We start from the raw sequence: 19,374 nt of genomic DNA on the forward strand, positions 1-19,374 counted from the left end.
TACCATCTTGGTTTCTAGGCTGGACGAAACCGGCTTCAAAACCGAGATTACAACCTTCCTTGTAACAATGTGAATTAGAACCTTCTCCCCCCCCCCCCCTCTTTTAATTTTATTGGATGGTAAAAGAGGAGGTCGTGATGTTGGGACTACCTATTTTCTAAAGAGAACGTAAAAGCAATGGATCCTTTGAGCCCTCTTCGTCATTGATAATCATCATCTCTCTCCGCCCCCCTTACTCTGTCATTTTTAGTTTCTTATTGATTTCATCTGGCTTTATCTTTGAGTTGAAGATTTGTCCCTTATGTTTTCTGATATGTGAGGTTCCATTGATAGAACGATAAATGACTTGGAAATTTATAAAATGCTGATTTACTAATGAAGCTACAATTATCATCAATGCCATTTTTCGTACTTTATTTTTTTAGAGAAGAAAAGGAAGAAAATTTCTACAGGGATTCAGATCTAGGGGCGTTGAACAAGAAGAGGAGAAGGTGAAAAAAAAAAACAAGAAGTTATTAAAATGGAGAGTAATAAAAGGAGGGGCCTGCTAATGGAATAGGAGCTGTGTGATATATTTGAATTTTCATGGGGTGTCTGTGCTTGTGGCAAAACCTTTGGGCTGTCTATGATGTTAACTCAATTAAACGTATTCTTGTAACCAGATGAAAAGGTTATTATGCAAACACAATATGCCACTGATGACCATGGTTTTTAGTTTTGGATTATCTAGGGCATAAAAACCAGAAGTACCAGGGATTCTTGCAGCCATTTTCTTGTATTTACGTTTTAAGATTTATGCGTCCCCAAAAATGGCATTATGTGAAATAAAGAACACTTACCAGTAAACATTCCCCCCCCCCCCCTCTCCAAAAAAAATAAAAAAAGAAGAGAAAATTTAGAAAAAGATGACTGTTGTTCTAGGAATGTGAAGGCATGAAATATTAGGCAGCAAAAAATATGGATCTTCACTTGTTTTTTTGTATGTTTATTAAAGAGAGAACTTGGTGCTGAAGGCTTATTGACAAGCATTTGGGGGGGGGGGGGGGGTAATTTCCTATGCAGCCTTACCCTAACAATTTTTGTTGAGAGACTATTTCAATGCCTTGACATCAGGCTACAATCACTGACCATTGCACCAAGGCCCGCCCCTTGTTTGGATATTTATTTAGTATATGTCATCTATTTTTTTCTAGTTGCTTAAACACAAGCCAAATTGTACATTAAGATGCCTATATACAAGTTAATCCTTATTTTAGTTTTAAGTAATTCTGGAGATACTTTCCCCCCATATATTTTTTGGTAGGTTCTATTCCATCCTGTTCCTTGTGGGGTGAGGGTAAGTGCGAACCAGGAGACTTGAACCTAAGACTTCTTGGTAGGATGAGAATTAATACTCAACACTCTACCAAGTGCTCTAGGCACTTATTGACAATATTTCTCCCCTAGTTTAGTCATTGAGTCAATTGGCAATGTGTGCTTGATGTTTTGTCCAAGTAGATTTGGAACTTTTCTTTCCTTTACCTATTCAAGGTCTTTTTAAAATCTCAGATATAAAAAATGGTTTTTGTGATCAATGTCGCATTCGCCACACTGAGGATTTCTATGATGATGTTTTTGTTTTAGTAATCATTATAGTGCGCTCATCTTTTTGTGCTACTCTACAGGTATCCCAAACATATTCAAAAGAGGTTTCAGGAAATCCATTGATTGCTCCTCATCTTCACAAATTCCATGGCATTCTGAATGGAATTGATCCAGATATCTGGGATCCGTACAATGATAAGTTTATTCCTGTAAGTAGTTTGGAATAGATGTGCTGGTATGAATTCCTGAAACAGCTGAACCTAAATGCCCTCTATCTTTTATAGTGCATTGGATAAAACCATACAATATTTGTTTAAATTGTGTGTCTAGTAGCAAATAGAATAGCAGAACAAAGTCTATAATGAGATCATGGTGAGATGAAGTACATGAGCAGCATATCCATAAATTGCAAATCCTCTACGAGTCTTGATGTAGGAGAAACCCTAGAAACTAGGGGACCTACAAAGTAGGCTACTAGACTCTGAGAATTAAACACCTATTCTTGACAGATAGTAAAGAAAGGAATTTGCAGCACTTGAAATCTGATTAATCATGCATGTAAGATAGCTAAAGTAGAGAAATAAACACAATAAGTCTTACTGGTAAGCACAACTAAACAAGAATCAATAGGGAAATAAGGGGATGGGGATCTTGGCACCATAACACTAAATTGAATGCAAGGGTATTAAGAAACTTAAAGAAAAATAGAGCTGTCCTAGTCAATATCAGATTTCTAATAAGGAATTCAACAACAAACAATGTAAAGGGAGTCTTGGGAAGTTTTTGTTTTAAACAAAACTACTGCCAAAGAATAAATGAGAAATATTTTGGGAGGGAAAAACCTGCTGATCCTGGCTGCAAAACAGGGGTTAGAAAGCATCTAGGAACAAAAATAAGAGAAAGAAAAAAAATATTTTGAAGTAGTAGGGAATCCTAGGAAAGGAGAAAATAATATTTTGAAGTAATGGCGTATCCTAGGAAAGAGAGTAGGTGATAAGAGAGAGGGAGAGAAAGAAAAGAAACAAAGAGAAGGGAAGGGAGACTAACAAAAGACAACTAGCTGCCGTATAAGGGAAAAAGGGAAGAAAAGAAAAGAAGGTTTTTTTTTTTTTTTTTTTTTTTCTGCAAGAAAAATTGAACCGTGGGGTTTGGGGAAGAAGAAGATTTACAGGAAAGAAACTAGGTCTTTTTTGAGAAAAAAAAGAGAGTAGATCTTTGTAGAGGAGAGCAAGGGGAATTTTCTAGTGGGAAACAAGGGTGAAAGGAGGAGAGAGAGATTACTTGGAGAGAGGGGGAAGTGCTGGTTCTGCCAAGAGAGAGAGAGAGAGAGAGAAAAGCAACATGAGCTTTCAAATTCTTTCATTCATTGATTGCCAAAAACGAATTTGATACGAGGTTTAAATAAAGGAAATTGATCCCGCACAACCCTACATGTTTAATTCCCAAAATAACCCGAACTTAAGTTGTAAATATAACCCAAACTCAAAATAATTCAAAATTGGGCCCAAATAGACTCTAGGCTCAGCCCATAAAGACTCAAACATGAAATTAAAATATTTCAATAGTAAACTACTACTCAACCCACTAAGACTAAGGAAAATAACATGACAAACTGCCTATGAGCAGTGTTTGTCATTGAACCATAGGATCCTAGCAATCCGATAATCTTCGAACTCATCATCCATTCACATAGATGCTATTGTGGGATGATCTCTATGTCGGCGTCGCCGGTAAACTCGGAACTGCTCACTGATGTCCTCATCAAGTCTACTTATGAAATGAAGGAATTCATTTGAAAACTCTCATAAAAGTTTTGTGACTATTGAGGTCTAGGCTGTCTGGCATTCAGCAGCCACACTTTTCCTTCCCTCGTGAACTGAGAGTCCAATTTGAGGCTTTTTCTGCTTCTGTGGAGTGCAGTAAGCAAAAGGCTACTGTGTAGAACATGAGAAAACGAAGGTTTCTTATGATTTATGATGGTGAAGATTGATACATACATGGAGAACAAGAGCTCATGATGTACCATGTTTTTATGCCCTTCTGCTGCAACTAACGATTTTGTAATCTTTAAATCTAACTATTGGTTTCCTAATATCTCTTTGGGTTATCCTTATTTATCAACCCAAGTTTGGTTGTGATCAGATCAGTAAGTTGGTTGCTATTTATGTCACAGATTCAGGTGTCCAAGTTTCTATTTTCTGATCCATTATATTCACCTATACAACCATCAGCCAACCCTCAGCTTTTGGTGATTTAAACTAGTATTTAAACCCTACACTCAACCTGAGTTTGGGTCTGATCTGAGGTACTGATCAATTGCTATTCAATTTACCAGTCATATCAACAGCAAAGAGTTTTGCTTCCTGGGGATATCCTTAGACATGCAGTTAGTTGTGTGGTTCATTTGTCAGTTTTCTGCCACTCCCTTTTTCAATTTTTTGCTGATTTTGCTAATGTTTTATTGGTTGTTCTCTTTGTTCTCCTGTTGAGATCAATTTGTTCTAATGTTATTTATTCTCTGATTTAATGGGTGATTCAAAATCCTTGCTGGATTAAGTGAATGTGCAAATTACTGCTTTTACGCTCAATGGTGCATTCGACTGGCACTGGTTGTGAAGTTTATGAAGGAAAATTGAAATTTTTGGTTTCAAACATTCCATCTATTGACAATAGATTTGAGGAGTGGATGCATGAGAATAATACTTTGCTTGTGTGGTGGTTGAATAGTATGGATCCTTCTCTTGTTACAAATGTTATGTACAGTTTTAGATGATTGAAAGGGAGTTCTTCTCAAGATAAAAATATGCCTTCTATATGTGCTCTGTTACAGTTGCTGCAGTTTCAGATCACCAGAACTGCAGCTAGAAGAAAAGAGAACAGTAAGGAAGGAGGAGAGAAATCGAGAAGGGGGGATAGAGGTTGCATATGGTACCCTCCACCACACATAGCACTTTATTAATAGCATAGTAACTAATCCAATTCTAAGGTTTGTTTCTTAAATTGAGTTAAATAGAAAATAGAAATTAGATTTTTTTTCTTTTTTGGGTGATGAAAATAGAAATTAGATATTTGACAGAGAATAGAAACCGAGGCTAAAATCGAGACTTAGACGAGATTTGGTTTGCTTGTCAACCAAGCTACAAAAATAGAAACATAAGCCAAAATAGAAAGTAATCTTCTAATCTAAAAAACTGAAGCTAAAAATAAATAAAATCCGGGCAAAATAAAATCAGAACTTATCCAAGCTGGGTTGGACCCACATAGTGTGGTACCACTGAAGTGGTAAATCATGCATATTTTCACTCCCCCCCAAACTAGACAATGCATGTATAAGGCTCTAGTTTGGAATAACACAAACATATATTAAAAACTTCATAACCTTAAGCACAAGTAGCAACAGCAGACATTCGTATACACTGAGAGAACTTCAACCAAGAGATAATAAACAGCAACTTAAATAATTTTCATGACTAACGAACCATCCAACAATAAGAGCGATAGGTGACAATGAACATGAACCAGATCCACAAGCATAATAGAAACAATAATATCAAAGGCACTATCCAAATTATGTTAGTAGTATTAAGTATAATCGCCTCAAAAGTGTAGCATCTCCAATGGCTACATCACAAGAGGCAGGCAGTAGGCACGAATCTCCACTAGAGACAATAGATGTGTAGTTTCAATGTCCACATAAATAGACAAAAAGTGTAGCTCCAATGTCCAAATAATCAGACAATAAGTGTAGCTCCAATGTTCACACATGTAGATGAAAGTGCCATTCCAATATCCACACATGTAGGAAAAAAGTGCAGCTCCAATGTCCACAGGTAGAAAAAAAGTGCAGCTCCAAGCCTCCAATGTCCACACAAATAGATAAAAGGTTCAACTCCAATGTCTACATATAAGCTCTTCACAAAAAGGCAAGTAGTAGCCTAGTAGGTAGTAATTCTCCTCAACCAAAGGCAGAAATTGAACCTTGAACAAAGGACCTTACAAGTCAAATATTGGTACTGTGAACCCAATAGGCAGTATAGTTATTACGGACCAAGTAGGTAGGTAAAAGGCAATATGGGTTACTATAGACCAAGTAGGTAGTTGTTATTGCTGCTGCTACTTCTTTGGTTTGCAATAATCTATACTGCCTTTTACCTACCTATATGGTTTATAGTAATCTGTATTTGACTTGTTAAGATCTTTGTTTGAGGCTCTATTTCTGGTTTTGGTTGAGCAAAATTATTACCAACTACCTACTACTTGCCTTCTTGCGAAGAGCTTATGACTGGACACTGGAGCTACACTTTTATCTACTTGTGGAGATTCCTGCCTACTACCTTCCTCTTGGTTCATGTTTAATACCGCTTGTTGTTTTCATTGTTAGATGTTCATTCGACTTGAAGATTATTTATTGAAGTTGCGGTCAATTATTTACTGGGTGAAGCTCTCTCAGTATTAATCAACATCTACTATTTCTACGTATCGTCAAGATTGATGAAATTTTTTTATGCGTGTTCTTGTTATTCCAAGTTGGAGCCTTTAACTTGTACGCTTTAGCTTGAGGGGGAGTATTGACTTTCTAATGGCAACACTAGGGGCAATTCTTCCCCAGTGTTGTGTTTAGTTTTCTTAGGTTTGATCCTTATGTTATTTTCTTATGCCTTTTATTTCTACTGTTAATCATTCAGGGGCAGAATTGGCATTGTAATTGAGTTTAATCTATATGAAAACATAACCTGTGGTTAGGAAAAATAACCTAATCACAGGCTCTCTCTTCTGGCTTGCAACAACCCTTCTTCCTCCTTTCTTCTTCTCAAGTTCTCTCTTCTTTCTCAGTCCTTGGGCTGTTTATTGGTCATGAATTCTAACACATTTTTATTATTTTTAAGAATAAAAGGATCTCATTATTATCTTTGAGATTAAAAGAATTTCTTTTTTTTAACACCAATATGTTCTGTCAATATTGGGGTATTTTTTGTGGTAAAAAACACTGTAATTGTTTCACAAAAGCAAAACATAACATGCTTGGGTTATTGAATAGAGTTGATCTTTCTTCAAGTGAAACTGTAAACAGTATTTTGATTTATGATTTTTGTTCAGAACTTCTCTTGTTTGGACTCAACTAGATGATGCATGTCATTCCAGATATCTTACACTTCAGAAAATGTCGTGGAAGGTAAAAAGGCTGCAAAGGAAGCATTGCAGCAAAGACTTGGTCTGAAGACAGCAGAGCTTCCTTTAGTAGGAATGATCACTCGGATAACTGCTCAGAAAGGAATTCATCTTATCAAGCACGCAATTTGGCGCACACTTGAGCGTAATGGACAGGTTATTTTCTCTCTATTTTATCAGGGATAAGAAGCACCAATACATTCAGATATCTGGTCTATTTTTCTCTTCATAAGTTAAAATATTTAGTGGCTTCTCCCTACACAGCTTCTTTGCTTAATTATCCTGACCACTCACTTAGTTTCTCTTCTTTCAGCAAGCTAGCCCCTGACAGTTGTGGTTGTGTTGTCCTGTTTGATGTTGCAAAGTGCATTCTATTGCATTTATCTACTAATAAGGAACAACGTTGCAATGGCAGGTTGTACTTCTAGGTTCAGCTCCAGACCCTCGCATACAAAATGATTTTGTCAACTTGGCAAATCAATTACACTCTAAACATGGTGATCGTGCACGCCTCTGTTTGACCTATGATGAACCTCTTTCACACTTGGTATGCTCTCATGGTTAGGTAGAATCTTTTTTGTTTGGGATTTGAATACTTGAATGTCACTTTAATGTAGTATTGTATTTGATTGATCAAAACAGTAGCCAAGTAGGATCTTTCACGGGGAATAAATTCAGATTTAATAGACTTAAGATAAACAGAATTTAGATATGAAGGTAGGCTGAAAACCGGAGTGGTAGTACAAGGATATTAGCTCAACAACATGGACTGAATAGGTCTTCAAAACAGGGGCAGAACTATGAAGAAGAAATGGAAGCAGTAATATAAGAGAATTGAGAGAAAAAATAAGAACAACAAAGTACACCTGGGCTTCACACCGCAAGGTGGATGCATTGGATCGAACACCAATCTACCTTGACTAACACAAGGATTCTTCAAAGAGGAAATAACTAACAAGCAATTTGATTTCAAAGTTGAGTATTGAATTGTGTTTCACGCTCTTACATAAGGCTCTTTATATAGCATTCTAAAGAGACAAAAACATTAATTGTAACATCCAACCATTAGCTAACACGTACCTATTAATAACACAACTACTACCTACTTCTTAACAACTGACAACTCCTTTGACAATGAGTTCTTTTTATTTTCAATGCATGACCCCTTTTATTAACTTTTCAAGAACTAAACTTCGGCTTGGGTCTAGACCATGAAGATCAAAATATATGGGCTGACTTTAATCCACTAAAACAGTCCTAGCCCATGAAAGCCATGGGCTGATTTGGGTGATAACTTTAGGCCTTTGACAAGCCTGACCCATTGGGCTTTTCTTTCTTATATATGCCTTCCATTCTGCGTCACACTTCCCTCTAATTACATTAACTCCAACAATACTAATTTGTGCTTATCTGTACAGATATATGCAGGTGCTGATTTCATTTTAGTCCCCTCAATTTTTGAGCCTTGTGGATTGACACAACTCACAGCAATGCGATATGGTTCAATTCCCATTGTTCGTAAAACAGGAGGTATGTAGATACTTATTTATTTCCCTGAATATTTCTAGTGAATCTCCTGTTTAGTTTCTATCTGAAATGTTTGGGTTTTTCTATGTTGTTTACTCCCCTCTGCTTATAGTGACTTAAACCTTGTTAGTGCATTAAATGAAACCTAGTACAGTAGTCTTGAATTAGTCACTCCAACTTGAGACAATTTCCTTTTGTACTCTGAGCTTGGGTCTTCTCTTACCCCCCTAAAAACAGGTAGTATATACAGCCTTAGGAGAAGGGCTTTTGTAGTTGAGTGGGAATTAAAGTCAATATTAATCAGTTAAGAGTTGCACCTATTTATAAGTTTTAGTACATTAAGGAAAATATTTACATATAAGCATGCTAGTATGGTTGATATTTTACTTATGGAATGAACTCCGGTTGTCCCACATAAATGCACCGATTACCATCATTCTCCTTGGAATGAAATTCATCTCCTCTTGGATGCTGCAGCAAACTCTTACAGTGTACTCTTCTCACAGGGCTCTATGATACCGTATTTGACGTTGACCATGATAAGGAGAGAGCTCATGCACAGTGTCTTGAACCAAATGGATTTAGTTTTGATGGAGCAGATGCCGCCGGTGTAGATTATGCTCTCAACAGGTAAGTAATTTTTCATTTATTGCCATCTTCTTCTCAAATTGACGGATTATGCAATAAGCATGTCTTGGCTGCTACTGTGAGTCTAGGAGGAAGGTTTTACTATTAGTTAAGTGCACCTAAATTGTAGCTACTGAACCCTATTTGTATGTTTAGGTGGATGGGACGTACTGTTCATATGTTTTGGGTGGATGGAATGTACTTTTTACTTTGTAGACGAAGTTTCCGATGCCCTTTTTTATTTTGGTGTTCTATGTATCAGTTACATCCTCTGTTCTATCTTATCCCTCTGTCCATGTCTCACAGAACTGCAATCCTTCCAGAGAATTGATGGTTAAAACCATCTTAATTTGAAAATTTCCCCATTAATTATTTGCTGATCCACCCAATGGTTTTCTGTGCTAATCAGAGAGTTGTCCTGCTGTGTGTAGAACATGAAACCAATGTCTAGAAAATATGGATCCCTACTGCCAGGAATATGGTATGAAAGTTGGTTGGAGGCAAAATTAATCCCAGTAGTATCTATGTGCAACCAATGTGACCTTCCTCTATTCTGCAATTAAAAAGAATAAGTGTAACTGTAACTAACTATTGACTTATATTACTTCATGGTGTTAATTCCTTTTACTCAGCATGAAATTTATTCTAAAAAATGATCTTCCAGAGCTATCTCTGCCTGGTATGATGGTCGAGATTGGTTCAACTCATTATGCAAGACAGTAATGGAGCAAGACTGGTCCTGGAACCGACCTGCACTGGACTACATGGAACTCTATCATGCAGCTCGCAAGTGAGGCAGGACAAATTTGTGCTTGGAGTCAGGGAGAACTAGATCCGATTCATTCAATCGGTTTGTACAGGCTAGAAGGTACGTTTTCACAATTCACACAATTTAATTTATCATTTAGTACAGATTGCAACAGTCAATTGCAGTCGCATTATTGCTAGATTTTCATTTATTCTTACTGGTGGTTCGGAATAAGGCAGGTGTAATAAACAGTGTAGTTCAGGGGACCCATGTGTATTGGATGAAATCGTATATTCATGGCTAGTTCCTTTTCTTGGAATGTTGAGGGATCAAACATAAATGTGTAGAAATTAATATTTATTGTAAGAACTTTCTTGTAATTACTTGCAATGACATGCATTGCTTCTTTTTGGGACTTGTAACAAAATAATATTAGCAAATTGGTTGATGCTATTCTTAAACAGTATATGCAGCTTATAGTGCAACCAGAAATATTGGGCATTGGCCTCCAAGAGGGAGCGTTGGTTCCCCTACTAATTGTGCACTCAACCACTACTCCCCTTCTGGTGTGCGTAGCCTATTGTGGAATACTTAAATGATAGTATCACTCAATTTCAATGAAAACAAGTAAGATAGTTATTACTCGCAAGATATGCGTACAAGTGACACGAAGGGAATGCATATTAATTTTTAGGAGCTTTGATAAACTTGAACTTGATTTTACCTTAAGAGGAATTAATAAATTTCAGGGGAACTTTGATTCATCCAAGAGGCTTTTACTGGAGAGAAACTGGATTAAGGTTACATTCTACAATTGATTTGTAAAAGGCGAGAGCTTCCTCAATTTATAGAGGAAGAGAAGCCATTAAAGAAGGTAACAAATACATTTGGAGCTTCAAAAGAGCAGTAGGGTGTCTCCAAAAACTGAATTGATAGTGAAGAAGCTACGTACCAGTGAACAGATTTTCTACTGAAACCTATGTTCAATCTTATATAGTCTTAAGAATTATTTAAAGTCAGCACTTATGTACTCAAACCTGAGACAAGCTTTCTCTGTGTGGTTCCCTGGTACCATTCTTCTAGTGGATTTTTATTTGCAGCAGCCAGTGGTGGAAATTATGTCACATGTACAAGAAACCATCCAACACTCTTTAATCAAAGAGCAGGGTATAAATGTAAATAATCTTTTTTTTCTTTTTACATTTAAAATATTTATTATTTAAAAAAAAGGGGTTTATTATTTTGTAAATTTGCAAACTAAATCCCTAAATCTTCCCGACTCCAGGAATCAACAAATCCAAAACTGAAAACCAAAACAACACCTAGTAATCGCCGTGCCAACGCTGCGAATTTGTTGCCTTATTCTCCAGCTCCACCTCTACTTTATTAATGGCTCTGCCACCCTAGAGGCCCGGCTGTTAGAAATTATGGGTTTATCCGGTGGTGAGAAGAAATACCGTCGAAGCCCTAAAAGTCCTTTTTTGCCTCAAAAGCACGAAGGTTTCAAACCAACAAGGTTAGATTCAAAGGCGCCGGAACTGTTTTTAACACATTGCCAACCATCGTTGGTGTTGGTATAATGGCATTACCGAAGATTGTCAAAGAATTGGGAATTGTTCCTGGTCTCATAATGATCCTCTTAGCTGCCTGGTTGATTGAGTCATCAATCGAGATGATTCTAAAACCCGCTTGCTCCTTCGAGTCATCTTTGTATTCCTCCATAGTCAGCAATATCTTTGGTGGTGTTTTTTTTTTTTTTTTATACGAAAAAGAAAGTTATATTACTTAAAAACACTTACAACCATCAGTTTGGAAGCCATTGGCTTGTATCCTAGAAAAAGTAGCATTTAAAGCTATATTAGTAATCCATCGATGAATTACCGGGTTCGGGAATGTTTTCATCCGCATATTTTGCAATATACTTGCTAGTTGCATTAAGTTAGCTATTACATGGACTGGCCAAAAACAATTAACAGGTTTAGGAAAGAGATTTGGTAGTGTAGAGTAGTTAGTCCAAATTTCTTCCACCTCCAGTCCTTTTTCCTTGGCAGCATTTAGTCCTTCTTGTAGAGCTACTAGTGTTGCTTCCAAACAATCTTCGATTTCAAGCACACAAAAATTGACAGATTGTATATGTCCATCTACTACAATCCCAATACTCCATCCTGCCCTCTTCATCCACTTGTTAAGAATCCCTGCACACATTAACACAAATTAGAATTATGTGGTATTAATGAGCAAATATTTGCTTCTATTGTTGTTGAGAAAACTTGATCATCGTTTGATTCAATTAAGATATTCTCAGGGTTCTCATTTTCATTTGGTTGTTAATTTAGATCTTTAATCCATCTATTCACTTGAGATAGAATCCGCCTAGGGTCAGGCCTTGATTGTGAGAAAACTTTGCCATTCCTTTCATGCCATATAAAATAACCCGTAATAATGAACACAGAGAAGATCCATGTAGCCGTTGGCTTATGTATTTGACGATGTATATTTTGACACAAACTTAACAGTGTCGTGTCGTTCCAATACTCCGTTCTCAAACCTGATGGTCCGGCTGCATGAATTCTCTTTGTCTAATCACACGAGATCAATACATGCCAAATTGTTTCTTCTTCCTTACCACACAACACACAATGTGGTTGGATATCCGTCCATTGAGCAATTATGGCTCTAACTGGAAGATCCACCAGTCAAAGCTCGCCAAAAGAAGATTTGGAATTTAGGGTGTAGTGGTAGTTTCCATAGGAACTTCCACCATTTAGTCTCCTGCTCCGTGTGGGGAGGAGACCGCAGCTGTATAATTGTGCGAAGAACCAACTTGACTGAAAAATCCCCATTGGGGGAAAACTGGGATATCCAAACATCCCTTTGGTCAGACAGATTTTGTGGTAATTGTGAAAGGAGGGTGAGGTGAGAAGAGTTTTGGTTTGAAGAAAACTCCCTTTGTAGTCATTGTTGGTTATTAAAAAAACTTGCCACGGTTGCCTATCTTTGCCGGCTTGAGAGATCTTGGGCATTGATCGCAATAGTTTGTTCCTGTGGAAACCAAGGGTCAAACCAGAACGAGGTGTGAACCCCATTCCCAACCCGCCGGTTCACCAAAGTTATAAGTTGTGGGAGTATACTTGAAATGCCATTCCAATTCCATGACCCTCTCTTCTTTACCACCTTTGGATCAAAAACCAAGCCATTTTTGAAGTATTTGGCTTTCAGTATCCTAACCCATAACGTTTGTGGTTGAGTGATCATTCGCCAGCCTTGTTTCAGTAACAAGGCGTTGTTATAGTCATCCATTCTCTTAAAACCCATTCCACCATTTTCTTTTGGCTGACAAGATTTTCCAAAGAAATCAAATTCAAGTGTCGTTGCTTCCCCGGATTCCCATTCCAAAATCTTCGACACAACCTATCAATCTTTGTGCAAGTTTCTTTTGGGAATCTAATACATTGCATCTGATAAAGTGCCATTGACTGAATTGCAGATTGTATTAAAATTCCTCGTCCTGCATAAGATAGATTATTGGCTTTCCAGCATGCCATTTTTTTTTACATTTAGTCTATCATAGATTGAAGAAATCTTGTTTTTCCTCGTCCTGCCAATAAGGTTGTTCCTAGACAAGGAAGTTTCCTTGGTTATCTCTCTCACCCTTAGGATGTTCAACATCCTATTTTTTTCTTCCCTTGATACACTTCTGCTGAAGAAGGCCCCACTTTTGTCGAAGTTAATTTCTTGGCCTGTTAAGTCCGTAAACAGTTCTATCTTTGGTGGTGTTGGCCGGACTCTTTTGCATGTTTGCATCTTTATCAGTTTCTCCTTTTTCTTTGTTATTGTTTTTACTTTTCCCCCTTTCTATTTTCTTTTTCCTTCTTCTTCTATTAGGGTTTAAGTTCGAATTTTGAGATTATCGAGGTTCTATGAGCATAGGGGATGTGCTGTCAGGAACATCTTCAAAAGGAATTCATCACGCAGGAGTGATGGAAGGATGGTTTGGTAGGAATTAGTGGACTTCATGCTTCTTCTTGTTGCTTCTCACCACTCTTCTCGTCTTCGCCCCCTGGGTCTCCTTCAAACGTCTAGGTTTGTCTCACCATTCTTCTTCGGAAGAGCCCTCAGCCCCTGGATTTCGAAGTTGGAACTATGATTCCATCTTCAAGTTAGGATCTTTCAAGGATTTGGTTTGGCATAGTCCCTCATTAACTTAGGAATCAACGAACCATAGTTGCAAATTGGGGTTTAGGATGGGGTTGAGCTAGGGGTTTGCTTTTGTAAATTGGCAAAATAAGTAAACCCTTGAGTATAAAAAAAGAATTATATTTGCAATACAACCCCGCCCTTTTGCTTAGATACCGTTTGAATTGGTATCTATACATTGGCTAAATGTCGACCGTCGGTTGTTGGCAGCAACGCCGCAAACAAAAATCCTTATTCTAGCTGGCAATGTTGGTGGGAAATGAACCCCAATTCAATATCCTAACCTACATATAAGAGAATTTTGGGGTTGGGTGCTTTTTCAAAAGTCTTATCTTGCTTCAACTTTAACAATCATGTAAAAATGTGAAAAAGTAGGAACTTCTAGGTGCATTACTGTAGTCACTATCCTTAAAAACATAATTCACCCCCACAAAATGTACTATAGGATGCCGGCAAATTGTCTCCCATGATACAAAGAAGCTCAACTTGAAGATGTTTTTCCTAGATTTTGCAAAGCAGCAACTGACAAAGTAATGAATTCTTCTTCAAATGAGCATTCTAGTTTACTAAATGAGCATTCTTCAAGCACTTATGGTGGAATTGCATGTGGATTTTTCTATCTCTCACTGTTGTAAAGCTAGAGTGTATTTAGAGGCATCGAGGTATCTGTGTTAACAGTTCATTACTTTGTTCATATAAGTGCATCTCTCTGTAGGGATACCAATGCTCATGTTTAGATTTGAGTAAGATATGTATGATGGTTGATAGAAGGGACAAGATTGTTGGATGTCCCACGGTCTTGTGGTTTCAAATTGAACCATGAGACAAATATGGTTATCATTTTATAATGGATAGATTACAACGACAAATCTAACCGTCGGATTTTCTTGGAATTCAATGGATCTGCTTCCATCACCGTTGATCTACTGTAGATCAAAATATACGATTCAAATCTAATCTTGCTGGAAGCAATGCAAATGTACTAAATGCTAAGTGTGTGCGCCTAAACAACCTACTGCCTATGCATGTGCACGAATGCACTCGGATGTTACATCGTCCTCACTCATATGCAGTACACACATTATCGCAGGGGACCCACTCAGGGCCAGGGGGCCATGGCCCCCGCCTCCGGATTTTTAAATTGTTTTAATAATTTCTTAACTTTTTTATTTTTTATATTAATTTCCTTCATTTTGTCAATTTTTTATCTTCTCACATGTGAAATATCACTATTTCCCCCCTCCCCCAAAAAAAAAATTTGAGAACAAATTTTAAAGGTAAAATAATGAGTAGAAATATCATTCCTAGTTAAAAAATAACTCATCAATCCCTATTTATTCTCCCCTCTCTTCTCTCTCACATCTTTTCTTCCTATTTATTCTCCTTCTATAAGCGTGGGTTAAGAGAAATTTTTGAAAAAAAATATATTATTAAATATTCAATTTATTCTATAAACGGATTAAGGAAAATTGAGAAAAAATCTTCTCCACAATTAGGTTCTCTCTCTTTTTCAATTTATTTATTATTTCTCTTTTACTCTTTGTTTTTGTTATTTTTTATTTAATTCTATATTTTTTGTTTCTTTATTTCTTTCTGTAATTTTTGTTATTTGATTTTATATTATAAATAAAATGTCTATAGTTAGTCAGGTTTGCATTTCTTACCTAAATTTTTTTTTTTATTTGCAACCAACTTTTTAGGGTTGAAGTTATGTGTATTTTTTTTTTCCGGGACAAAGACGGGGCTAAACAACCCAAAGGAACAAACAGAAAACTTAAGTTAAACAAAACTCTCTATCCACCATTAGAATTCCTTCTAACCAATCTGGAGAAGGCTATTCCATCAACTTTACATGATCCACCAGTCCTCGGACGGGCCTTCGAAAATGTGAGACTACTGAACTAGATCCTCAAGTTGCAAGAGACATTATGTATTTTTTTCTACTAGAAGAACGATCTCGATCCTTCTTGTACCTTTTACCGTCACATTTTAGTTTTGAATAAAGTTAATGAATGGATGTGTGTTCATGCTGTTAAGTATCTAGATTCAACAATTTTCAGTTTATTTGTTAGATTCTAATTCAAACAAAAACATGAGTCACAATTAGAATTGGATTTTGTAGGGGAGGTTCGGATGTTGTTGGATTCTAATTGCATAAATGTAAAGGTTAAATTAATTTTGAAATCAAATATTTCATTTGCCACCCTTCGATGATGGACATCAAATTGTTTGAAGTTGTCTGAATGGGGCAGAGAAGGTGGAAGAACTTTTAGTTTCTAGAATTCAAACCATGTTTAAATCTTAATAAGTTGCCCCTGCCTAGTATCAAATTTACAAAATAAATTTTAGCATTTCAAGCCCAAAAACCTGAACCCAGAGGGGGGGTTTAAGGTGAAAAAAAACCCCCCCCGCGAAGTGTTGTGTACGGGGGGGGGGTGTAAAAAAAAACTACCCCCCCCCCCCCACCTCATTAAAATTTAAATTATAAAAAAAAAAACAAAATAAAACAAAAACCACAAAAAAATTAAAATTAATTTTTTTATTATTATTATTATTATTATTATTATTATTATTATTATTATTATTATTATTATATTATTATTATTATTATTATTATTATTATTATTATTATTATTATTATTATTATTATTATTATTATTATTATTATTATTATTATTATTATTATTATTATTATTATTATTATTATTATTATTATTATTATTATTATTATTATTATTATTATTATTATTATTATTATTATTATTATTATTATTATTATTATTATTATTATTATTATTATTATTATTATTATTATTATTATTATTATTATTATTATTATTATTATTATTATTATTATTATTATTATTATTATTATTATTATTATTATTATTATTATTATTATTATTATTATTATTATTATTATTATTATTATTATTATTATTATTATTATTATTATTATTATTATTATTATTATTATTATTATTATTATTATTATTATTATTATTATTATTATTATTATTATTATTATTATTATTATTATTATTATTATTATTATTATTATTATTATTATTATTATTATTATTATTATTATTATTATTATTATTATTATTATTATTATTATTATTATTATTATTATTATTATTATTATTATTATTATTATTATTATTATTATTATTATTATTATTATTATTATTATTATTATTATTATTATTATTATTATTATATTATTATTATTATTATTATTATTATTATTATTATTATTATTATTATTATTATTATTATTATTATTATTATTATTATTATTATTATTATTATTATTATTATTATTATTATTATTATTATTATTATTATTATTATTATTATTATTATTATTATTATTATTATTATTATTATTATTATTATTATTATTATTATTATTATTATTATTATTATTATTATTATTATTATTATTATTATTATTATTATTATTATTATTATTATTATTATTATTATTATTATTATTATTATTATTATTATTATTATTATTATTATTATTATTATTATTATTATTATTATTATTATTATTATTATTATTATTATTATTATTATTATTATTATTATTATTATTATTATTATTATTATTATTATTATTATTATTATTATTATTATTATTATTATTATTATTATTATTATTATTATTATTATTATTATTATTATTATTATTATTATTATTATTATTATTATTATTATTATTATTTTAATAATAATTATTATTATTAATAATATTATTATTAATAAAAATAATATTATTATTTTTAAAAATATTATTATTAAAATAAGAAAAAATTTTTAAAAGAGTTTGATTTTTTTTTTATATGGAGTAGGTGTGGTTCTGGTTTGGTGTAGGGTGATCGGTTGTGTGGGTGGGGGGGGGTGGTGGTGTGGGGGGGGGGTGGAAAGATGGGTAGAAGAGAAGGGGAAAGAGGATGGGAGTGATGAGAGGAAGAAGAAAAGAAAAAAAGAAAGAGAAAATAGAAGGAAAAAGGAAAAGAAAAGGGAGAAGAAGAAAAAAAAAAGAAAAGGGAAAAGAAGGCAGAGGGGAAAGGGGGAAGGGGGGAGAGGCGGGAGGGGAAGGGGGGGAGAGGGACCAAGGGGGGGACGAAGGGACCGCGAGGACAAATGGGCAATAAGGAGACCGACTAGGACCCACAACTACAGGGATGGAGACAGATGGCACTGGCACAAATGGAAGTCGAATCGCAGTGCTCCTAAAACTAATTCCATAGAGAAAACCTTGGAATGGATCTTCAGTCAGATAAAACATCTTCTTCTTCATGGCTGAGAACACGCCGTGTGTTACCAGGCTATCAGAACCTGCTTGATGTTGCTGTCCAATTCTTTTTACCTGAAGAATCTTCGCCATTCGATCCAAACCCAGCTCTCCATCGTAAAACCCATGAAAGAATTTAGCCATGAATTTCAAATCGTAGAGCCTAGGGAACGTTAACCTTACAACTAGCATGACTTCTTGGAGTGATTCTGGCATGGGTTTTCCATAACTCAATACCTTTAAAAGGTAAGCGATGTCATAGAAACCATGGAAAGTTATCCATTTAATCCTGGCACCTTGAGATTTAATGACACTCTTAAACCTATTGGAAAATACTTTCATCTCAATGCCCTCCATTTTGTTTTTCTCAAAATCTATACCATTCTGACGGAGTAAGTCAATGGATGCAGCAACATGAAGGTCTTCCTCGGGATCAAAATCTGAAAAATTAAACTGCCAGACACCACCTGATGGAGGGAGGTTGCCGTAAAAATCACTGAATGTAAAACCGAATTGTATAGGCTTCAACCTATTCACGTTGAACTTCAAATCTTCGTATCTCTCGGTCTCCTCTGCATATCTTGGACTATTATGCAGAAACCCTGGAAACTCAGAATCGAACGATATACATGGATAGTCGTGGACTATACCCAAAATGGAAACCATCTCTTGCTCAAAATTTGAGCGCCAAACCTCATGTATGATCATTTGATTCATTTCTATGAATAGTTGTTTCGTGAGTGACAATGCAAAGAAATAAACGATTGACAGGAGCAGAACACTAAGCAGAAAAAAGATAATTGAGAAGAGGAACAGAGAGCAGAACACTAAGCAGAGAGCTGAATGTAAGTTTTGAGCTTTGAACCACAGAATTTATAAGATTTATCGATGACAATTGAGAAGTCTTGAGTGAGAAGTAGGATTCCTAATCTGAGTTGAAGATGTATTTCAAGTACAAGTTGAAGTGGAATTTAATCTTAGAAAACCATCCACATCTACTATGGATGTCTTTCTTGCTCAGTGCAGCTCAGTGTCGGAATTCAATTACAAACGAGAAAAGAAACAACAAAATCAGATTTATATAAGAAGTTAAAATTAAAAACAAAGTGTGACTCAAACTCTCACAGTTATAGACTTCACAAATAAAATTAATATAAATTAATGAATATTTTATTTTATTCTTATTTGTATTCTACATTTCAAAGAAATTTCC

General features: G+C 34.6%; 1 protein-coding gene and 1 pseudogene across 2 annotated transcripts in view; one reads left to right on the forward strand and one right to left on the reverse strand.

Moving 5' to 3' along the window:
• LOC149002516 (starch synthase 3, chloroplastic/amyloplastic-like) overlaps positions 1-10,620 on the forward strand; it is a 54,950-nt gene extending 44,330 nt beyond the window's left edge. Inside the window, exons 11-17 of one of the 2 annotated variants that reach the window (XR_016170114.1) lie at positions 1,665-1,793; positions 6,727-6,909; positions 7,169-7,300; positions 8,172-8,283; positions 8,787-8,910; positions 9,572-9,775; positions 9,895-10,620. Coding sequence is in view for 1 of the 2 variants with exons in the window: in XM_089136183.1 (XP_088992309.1) it covers positions 1,665-1,793; positions 6,727-6,909; positions 7,169-7,300; positions 8,172-8,283; positions 8,787-8,910; positions 9,572-9,701 (810 nt within the window). In the remaining variant the exon portion in view is untranslated. Of the gene's footprint in view, positions 1-1,664; positions 1,794-6,726; positions 6,910-7,168; positions 7,301-8,171; positions 8,284-8,786; positions 8,911-9,571 lie in introns of both variants that reach the window. The other variant, XM_089136183.1, reaches the window with a different exon arrangement.
• A 2,026-nt stretch (positions 10,621-12,646) lies between these two features.
• On the reverse strand, positions 12,647-18,878 carry LOC149002517 (putative CCR4-associated factor 1 homolog 7 pseudogene; annotated as a pseudogene).
• Positions 18,879-19,374: the final 496 nt, after the last annotated feature.

The sequence above is a fragment of the Hakea prostrata genome, chromosome 10 (genome assembly GCF_041222555.1).
Source record: "Hakea prostrata isolate BN-2017 chromosome 10, UWA_Hpros_2, whole genome shotgun sequence".
Lineage (NCBI taxonomy): Eukaryota > Viridiplantae > Streptophyta > Magnoliopsida > Proteales > Proteaceae > Hakea > Hakea prostrata.